The 9345-nt window shown below is 38.4% G+C and overlaps 1 protein-coding gene across 1 annotated transcript; it reads right to left on the bottom strand.

Moving 5' to 3' along the window:
- Positions 1–789: 789 nt before the first annotated feature.
- CAV2 (caveolin 2) lies at positions 790–8812 on the bottom strand. The gene is made up of 3 exons (XM_060632954.3): positions 8557–8812; positions 8057–8244; positions 790–3054 (listed from the first exon to the last, which is right to left on the bottom strand). The coding sequence occupies exons 1-3, from the start codon at positions 8704–8706 to the stop codon at positions 2904–2906; spliced, it is 489 nt and encodes a 162-aa protein (XP_060488937.1). The 5' UTR covers positions 8707–8812; the 3' UTR covers positions 790–2903.
- Between the last annotated feature and the right edge of the window lie 533 nt (positions 8813–9345).

The following is a 9345-nucleotide window of genomic DNA, read 5'->3' as shown; positions in this document are numbered from 1 at the left end:
TATCCTACTGATGTCACAGAAAGCAATGAGATAGGAAGTTCCTGAAACATCCTTTTGTTCAATTCTTTCATTAAAGATAAGAAAACTGAGAGCCCGAGGTGAAACCTTTTGCAGGAGGTGACACACCTCAGTAATGGCAGTGCTGAGACTGGAATCCAGATGCCTAACCTGGAAGGCAGGGCCCTTTTCACTGCACTGTAACAGCTTCCCAAGAAAGGCATCTAAATAAATCAATGGGATGTGGATGACTATTGAAAAGAGGAAAATTTTTCAAAACTATAAAAAGCATTTTAAAAAGCCAAACACCTGCTTTATTATTAGAAGCTGGTCATTTTTCCAGATTAACTGATGGGAAAATCCATGCCAATATCAGCAGCTACTCTTCACATACTCACTTTCCAAAAATAATTTTGGACTCTAGTCTGGCTTCATGGCACCAGTATCCAAGTACATGTGATTTATGTTGTTTTACTTTCTTATTTAAAAAATTGAAAACAGAACTATCAGTTTATTTAGGATTAGCAAGAGACTTTCATTTCATGAGGAAGATGAAGTATGATGGGTTTGTGAACAATTCATTGTGTATACTGTTCATCAAATGATAGAAAAATTTATAGGGAACCAGTTTAAGTGCTGAGAAAACAAATTACCAATCCCATAATTTTTCACAAACACATTCCTGAATAAGCAATAACTCATATTTTTTTTCTATTATGGGGTTTTAACAAGGTTTAAAAAGGTTCTTTATTGATCAATTTTGTATTTAATATAATAAAAACAATGAACACATTATGGGTTTTTAGAAAGTTTATTATAGAGACTCATCGCCTACTTGCCCTACCCCTGAAGAAAAGAACTAACATGTTTGCACATGAAACCTGGATCACTTGGTACAGAATCTCAGTCTATGAAATAAAATAGCTAATGGCAAGTCTCAGTAAAAATTCATTTTGACAGTAATCAATGCTATTCAGAAATAAGGAAGTCATATATCTCACTTGTTAAAAGTTAATAGGTTTTGTTATATGACTATGTGTATTTATTTTGGCTTTAAAACTTGTCGATAGCTATTTGGAAAGATATGATTTATTTAAGCTTATGATTTATTTAAATACATATTTTATTAATCAAATACTTTTGGCCAATCAACAGATCCAAATATTAAAAAAAAAACCACTTCAAATACATAGTTGTATTGTTTATAGTATAACTGTAGTCATGAGACTGACCTTTTTAACTAACATAATAAAATCTATATAGTCAAAAGAGTGGTAATGTTTTAAGGTAATGATCATGAGAATCTTTTCTAATTTTGAAGTCTCTTTTGTAGCTATCTTCAAAAGGATAGGAATTTTATAATTTAATCATTTGTTTACTTTGGCCCCAATAGTATTCCAGTTCAGTCATCCTTTATATTCACTAGTCCTAGTAATTTGGAAAAGTAAAATTAATATTCACTGAATGAAGATTTATTATCTATGAAGATGTTCAGAGGAATGTTAATTCAGGTTCTGATAATAATTCTGAAATTTGAGCATTTATAGACTTTTATGATATGTAAATTATAGTAACCACTTATATCATAAACATCTTTTGTACATGCCTATCATTTTGGATAATGAGATTTTTAAAAGAATAGTGACTCATAACATTGAATAGGACTTTACAGTTCAAAAATGATAAGAATAATTTTATACTAACAAAATCCATATCAGATAACATCTTCAAAATCTGTATCTGTTACTCTTTAACTTATATATATGGAACTCAATAGCATGGGCCCAACAAATTGACAACTTTCCCATAAGTCTTTCTCCATGAATCACTGTAGTTGAAATAGTACTTAAGTGTCAAAAATAGTCTTTATGTTGAGTGTTATTAAATAGCACCAGTATTACTTGAAGGTAAAATGAGATATTAACAGGAATGCAGAATACAGGTTTAATTTCTAACTACAAGAGAGAAAGCATCTCCTAGATGAAATACCATTTAGATCTGGATTATTTTTAAGGTCACAGCCAGAAAAACCTAAGTCAGAAAAGTCTTCAGGATTTTGGTTGGAAAATTTAAAAAGAAAAATCTTATATATCACTCTTTCATATTCTATTCCCAAAGAAGATATTTATGCTTACATAATCAAGACAGTGCAATCTCACCAATGAAGTTCCCCAGGAAAGATACATTTAATCATTCTATATATTAGTTCAATAAGATAATATAATAAAAGTACTTGAAAGCAATCTGATTAGAGCAACATTTACAGTAAGTACAAAATATACAGTAAAATGCAACATCTTATTAAATAGACCTGCAGGTTAACAATATCTTATTTAAAGGAACAGATGTTCATGAATCTATTTTCACATTTATTTGTTTTATTATATTTGATATCTATTACCACTGCATGCTTTTGTTACTGTAATTCCTAGGACCTTTTTTTTTTTCTGTACATATTTTTCCCGTAAGTATTGCCATGATTTTTTCTGCAAAGGTAATTTTAAAAGTATTACTCTCAGAGTAAAAAAATAAGAAATTGCATATTTTTTATGAGGAGTTGTGACAAAACTATTATAGTGTTTAAGAAGTGTCCCTTGATCTTTATAAATTCATCATTATGAAATGTATACTTTTTTACTAAAGCAAAAACCGTCTGCCTTTAACATTAAGTGTTGCCAACCTACTGTTTAATTCGGGCTATAAAGTTTGTTATGAAATCCTTGGCTATTAATTAGAAAAGGATTATTTGAAAAGATCTGCCAATAAACATTTCTAAAAGTGGTTGCTTATCTTAAAAATTTGCTCGATTAGAACAATTGGGAAATGAACAGAACAGTAGTGCTTTTACATTATAACAACACAGAAGTATTACAGTATCCAAATCTCTAGACCTGGGGTCTACGTGTTCAGTCGTGGCTTAGTTGCAAGCTGACAGAAGAGAAGCTGCGTCCTACACTTGTGCACAATGGGGCAATGACAACATCTGTTATGCTCTTCCATATTGTCTGCACTGAAGGTAGGACCATTAGGCAGGTCTTTACAAAAGGCATTATAATCCTGGAATGGAGGAAAAGATTTGTGTAAGGATTATTGATGTTACCAAATAAGGCCACTGACTCTTGCACATGCTTGGAAAGATACAATAATGGCCTAATTTACCTAAATTTGGTCGAACATTTGAAACAGGTAAATGAACAGTGACCCACATAGTGATAGGATGCACAGACATATGTTGCTTAAAAAAATAAACAGGCATGTAGATGACAAATACCAGTACTCTTTCTATTGGTGGCATGCTGTCTGAATCAGTAAAACAAAAAATAAATAAAACGGTAAATATATCTACCTGATCGCTGCCCCTAAACATTAACCTGCTTAATTCTGCATTTTTCCCTGAGGTTCTATTTCCTGGTAGCCCTTCCTGTTTCCTCATTCCACTTCCCTACCCCTTCATCCAGGCTGGGTTGGAGACTCCTTTTTTGTGCTTCTAAAGTACTAAAATAAAATTTCTTAATCCTCAAATTTACCAAAGGGTATCATAAGTAGATGGCTATATTTCTGTCTTTCCTACTAGAATCAGAGCTCCTTAAGTGAGGACATCCTTGACCTTTATTAAACGTTTGAGCTGAAGTGAATTTAGCATTCTGTCACACTTAATATTACTAATTTTTCATAGTCATTACAAAGAGCTGTGTGGTAGAGTTAAAAGAACCCTGCAAATACTTTGACAGAACCCTGTCAAAACTCTTAGACAAAACAAAACAAACAACCTAGACTATCCTGAAATTATTTCTTCTATGTCTTTTCTTAAGATAACTGCAAACGTGCATATTCTTCATGCTGATTAATTTTCTATGTAATCCTCTGAATAATGCTCTCTGTTGTAGTAGTGCTATTTGAGCACAAAAGTATCTTTGAATACTCAGGAATTGCTGGGAGCCTCAATGGAATTTTTATTATTATCTGGATGGGCACAAGGAAGTAAGGTTGATTTTCTTGATTTGCTATTAAAATGTGACTTAAATAAAGGTCTGTTGTGCTTAGTCAAAAGTGAAAGGAAGACCAGGCAAATGTCTGATTGAGATATTTTTAGAATACTGAATTATTCATACTGACTGTCTATACACTTATATTTATCTCGTGTTTTGTTCTAAGTGCTAAAGACTTAAAGAAATTTTTAAAGAAAATTAATTACTGGGTGTTTCGATGGGACAGTTGAATGGAAACCAGAATGATGACAACTTTTGACTTCTTATCCCATTATGTTTCTCACTTGATTTGTGGCCCTGGGCATATCACTACAAATTAAAGTATGAACAGGAGCTCTTATGATTGGCTATAGGGATTAACATTTATTATATACCCTTGGGATGTCTTTATGATGCTACTATTATAATGTATATATGATGCCATCATGTATAAATAGAACAATCTGAAATCAGAATATATAGTGAAAACAATTAAAACAATCTCAAATTGATGCACTCTAAGACTAAACTTTAAATCAGAAAGTTTCCTAACCAAATCTACTTCACTGAGAGTACAATATACTTTCCACTCTTCCTTAGGCTAAGACATTTTATGATGCTTGGGATGTCTTTATGATGCTACTATTATAATGTATATATGATGCCATCATGTATAAATAGAACAATCTGAAATCAGAATATATAGTGAAAACAATTAAAACAATCTCAAATTGATGCACTCTAAGACTAAACTTTAAATCAGAAAGTTTCCTAACCAAATCTACTTCACTGAGAGTACAATATACTTTCCACTCTTCCTTAGGCTAAGACATTTTCTTTCCCCATAACTTCTTAGATCTCCATGTCCTAAAAGGGAATTAAGTAGACAAAGTGGACTTTCTAGTTCAGCAAAGTACAGTTGCTCACATTTGAGACTTAAGTTGATAGGATGTGGTGAACTCATTTTAATTTAATTTTATTTAAATCTATTTTATTTAAATGTATTTTAATTTCATTTTAATTTTCTTTAAGTTGTTGTTCTCTCACTGTGGGTCAGATGATCCAATGATCCAAACACTTCGTAAAGAAATCTTATAATTTATAAGATTATACATTTCTCCATTGAATAACAAAGCCTTTAGGACACAGACTTTTATTTAGCTTTGTATTAACTATAGTATCATGCAGATTGCATTGTCATTAGCAATTTGCTATATTAAATACTTCTTCTAAAAGTGAAAGTGCTACCACTATATTTCTATAAGTTGGACAATCTATCTGAATTGCATCCCAACAAAAACAAGGGGTAAGGGAGCTCCAGGCACATTTCTTTGATATGATCCCCTTATGACCAATAATCTACTGTTGCTTAAAGGTGGCTATCTCAATCTGAATGTGGTATGGTATCAATACAATCCACTGGTCCCTAATGACCTGTACTTCTGACCTAGGATCCGGTATCACCAGATTGAGCTCCAGGTGTTTTTCTTGTTGTTATTTGTTTGTTTAAAGAATCTAAAGTTAGATCCACGGTGAGGAAGTGATGTGGTTTGAATATCTATTGCTGCATACTTTCATCGCTTTGGCCACCAATCTCTTTATAATAAACAACCCCTATTCCCTGCCAAAAGAAAAAAGAAAGAAAAGGAAGTGAAACAGAAGAAAGGCTTACTCAAATAGATTTGTTCTGTAAGACCTCTCCTTGGTCTGGTCTTATCATGTCATGGGAATGTAATCTATTAATGATAAATCTATTTTATCAAGTTAGTTTTATAAACTAACTTTTAACCATTTTTGTTTGAGGTTACTCCTCTACTTGCAATCACAGCTGCCTGATGATGAATGGGTGATGGCTAAATATTAATGTTCCACATGAATAATTTGAAAAACGAGCTGAGGTTAAATAATACATTTTATGTGACTGAAAAAGAAATGATTTGATGATTCATCATTGGAAGCACCACATACAAAAAACACCTTCCATTTTCAGGAGAGCCAGGTGAAGAGAAGCATCGTTGGGTAATTGTAGCTTTACTTATAGCTTTCCACCATTTAGTAAATGAAAACCATTTTGTTTTCAATTCCTCAGCAAGTGCTTTAGGAAAGCCCAGCTCTGTTGATTATAAATATGGCACTCTATACTTCCAAATAGCTTCATAGCCAACATTTCACAATATGCTATGTGGTTACTCAGTGTGTCACATTTTTGAAAGAGGTTAGATGACTGGCTTCAGTTCATTAGGAATCCAGAGTTTTATGTGCTGGCTGAGGCCTCTTTTTAAAAATCCATATGCTAATGTCAGAATATGAGCTAACTATACATCTGGCCTTTGTGAATCTGCTTATGTATAAAGGCAAAGATTTTCATCCTCTTCCCGTCTTGTGGCACTCTCAATATATTTTAGTTGTTGTCAATCTTTAGTGATCAAATTAAATAGTTGTTTTTTGTCCTTTACTTATTTGGTGAATTTTTATTTACCCTTTAAAAGACTTTTAGACGCACCTGGGTGGCTCAGCTGGTTGAGTGTCTGACTCTTGATTTTGGCTCAGGTTATGATCTCATGGTTTATGGGTCCAAGCCTACTTTGGGCTCCCTGCTCACAGCAAGGAGCCTGCTTGGGATTCTCTCTCTCCTTCTCCCTCTGCGTCTCCCCTGCTTGCACAAACTCTCTCTCTTTCTCTCAAAATGAATAATAAAATAAACTTAAGAAAAACCCCTCTTTTTAGACTCCTTTCTCTCTACATACACTTCCTAGTGCCTCCCCCTTCCTCAACAGATTTACCAGAGTTTTCTTCAGCATCTACTTCTATACTTAGCCAGTTGCCCTGATATGCTAGGAGTAAATTGAGGGCAGATACTACATCTGTCTTACTCATCCTGGGCCCAGTGCCCAACACAAACCAAGCATTTAGTAAATTTATTTGGTTGAGCTAACTAGCTAGCTAAGTGACTAAAGGATATTGATTTACAAGGTAAAACAAGCATTTAGTAAATTTATTTGGTTGAGCTAACTAGCTAGCTAAGTGACTAAAAGATATTGATTTACAAGGTAAAAGGGAATTGAGAATAATTTCTTAACTTTTAACAATGGAGACAAGTGTTAGGGTGTGGCAATACCATATGAAGTGATTAAGAAAGACACCAAGGCATTTTAGGATTATACATGTCACCAGGACTGCCCTAAAGCACAAGCTTGACAACTGTGGCAATACTACAGGGCGATCAGAATGTTCTTTCTCTCAGGATAAAGTGAATATCTTTTAATATAATAACAACACAACTTCTTGGTAAATATAAAAGTTTCCTTCAAAAAAATTTTAACAGTTAAAATATTCTTCAAAGTTTTATGATACATTTTGAGTGTGAATAAAGTTACTCAAAACATCCTACAAATGCCCAGCAGGTTTCTATACTTACTTTCCCTTGAAGTTGATGCCACTCTCCATGTCTCATAGGCAGAAAAGTAATTTGGAGGACTTCTCATTATCCTATGCAGCTTGAGTTTTCATTCATTTGTGCTGAGGGCCCCTCACAATTGCACACACATGGCATCTCCTCTGGTCTCATCCTTGCCATTTGCTAGTGGCAGGATTGGAGCAGCCCTCCATAGCACTGCTTAGCCAGGTCTGATATCCCTGTTCAGTTATACTGTTACTGGCATTCTGCTCAGAGATCACTTTTGTTTTACCCCAAGCACAGGTGGTGACTGAATAAAAGGTGATGAAAGAAATAAGAGCCTAGCCCAGAACCACTGGCACAAGTCCTAACTCAGCCCTATAAGAGAACAACTTGTGGCAGGAAGCATGGCCTCCAGGTCTCCACCTCCAGTCAGCTGGGCCTTATTAACATCGGAAGGAAAATCACACCCGAGGACAGAGGAACATTACTTCTGTTTAAACTCCTAACCCAACCAACCTGTGATTCTAAAGAAAGCATACGCCCTACCAGATCTCCCAGTTCTTGCTACTGTGTGGGTGAACTGATGAACCTTCTTGCAAGCTGGCCTGGGAGAAGGGGAGTGCAGGGGGCAGGTGGCAAAGAACATTCCTACTTTCAGAAAGTTGGTCCACCCCTGTGTGCCCTTTCTCACCAGATGTGCAGACAGCTGAGGGTGGCAAAGAGAATTCCTGCAGCGAAGGCCAGGGGAATAGCCAGGAACAATGTCAGGAACTTGTATATCACGTATTTGCTGATTTCAAAGAGGGCATGGCTGCAGATCCACACTTTGTCAAAGGAGTGCGTAGACACCGGCTCTGCAATCACATCCTCGAAGCCCACCTGCAGAGGCAAGACACAGGGATCCCGAACTGTCACCAACCTGCGGCCCCCCCGGGGAACCAGGGGTGCTCGGGTGCGAGAAGCGGGCTGGCCTGCCCTATCTTCTCAGGGTCAAGTTGGGCGCACAGGAATTTGGCTAAGAATTCCTGGTTACACAGGCGACCCCGAGGCATGTGGATTCTGGGTCCCGGACCCCGCAGGGCTGACCCAGTGGCGAGGGTGGAGGGTGCGATCCGGGCTAGGGTAAAGGGGGAGCACCAGCGCCCCCAGGCCGTGGCGCGGCCCAGGTTACGGCCCGCCCCTGTTTTTCACCTTGAGGTTCGAGTTGAGCCGGTGGGGATCCCGGTCGGAGCCCGAGTCCGTGAACTTATCCGGGTCAGCGTAGTCGACGCCGCTGTGGCGGCTGTAGGAGTCGTCGTCCATGAAGAGCTGGACGTCTGCTTTCTCGGTCTCCAGCCCCATCGTGGCGCTCGGTGCGCGGCGGCTGCAGCCGGCCCGGCGCGGCCTCCCCTTCCCGTCGCGCCCCGCCCCGCCCTGCCTCGCCTCGCCTCTCCCGGCGCGGCCCGGGCGGCGGCCGCTTCCCGCTGCCGGCTACCGCTCCCGGCCCGGACCCGACCCGAGCCCCGCCCTGCGGCGGGGCCCGAGGGGCGGGAACCGGACGCAGCCGGAGAGGTGGTTCCCGCCTCGCGACTCCCGCCGCCACTTTCTGGCCAGGTCCCCGTCTGTCCCCGGCCCGGCGCCATCCCAACAGGCACATTCCGGCCCTGCACAGGCGGGAGAAGCGTGCTCCGGCCACCAGGACCCGTATTCCCGCCACAGAGGGGCCGGAGGGCTCCCCGGGTCTCATCGCTTGATGCCTAGAACTGTGATCCTTAAGAGCTGGCAGGTTGTTCAGGGGTGGTGCACTTACTGCTGGGAGACAGCTAGGTGGTTAGGAGCGCCGGTATAGAAGCACAAGATCTATCTTCTCCCTGCTCTACCATTTACCATGTGTGTTCGGGACCTCAGCTACCTCCTTGTGAAATGGGAGGAGTCGTTGCTGCTTCACAGAGTTACTGAGAATTAAATTCCCGTCAAACTCTTATACGTGGTCTCTAACAC

This window comes from Panthera onca, chromosome A2, assembly GCF_046562875.1.
Source record: "Panthera onca isolate mPanOnc1 chromosome A2, mPanOnc1 haplotype 2, whole genome shotgun sequence".
Taxonomy (NCBI): domain Eukaryota; kingdom Metazoa; phylum Chordata; class Mammalia; order Carnivora; family Felidae; genus Panthera; species Panthera onca.
Note: the sequence above shows the minus strand (reverse complement) of the source record. Positions and strands in the feature narration are given on the sequence as shown.

Bases quoted from the DNA above. Each gene is read 5' to 3' on its own strand.
- CAV2 (XM_060632954.3), bottom strand. From the start codon at position 8,706: ATGGGGCTGGAGACCGAGAAAGCAGACGTCCAGCTCTTCATGGACGAC. The intron at 8,245-8,556 runs GTGAAAAACAGG...TTGCCTCTGCAG, and splicing joins GGCTCAACTCGAACCTCAAG to GTGGGCTTCGAGGATGTGAT. The intron at 3,055-8,056 runs GTGAGAAAGGGC...CCTCCATTCCAG, and splicing joins CTCAGCTGTCTGCACATCTG to GATTATAATGCCTTTTGTAA.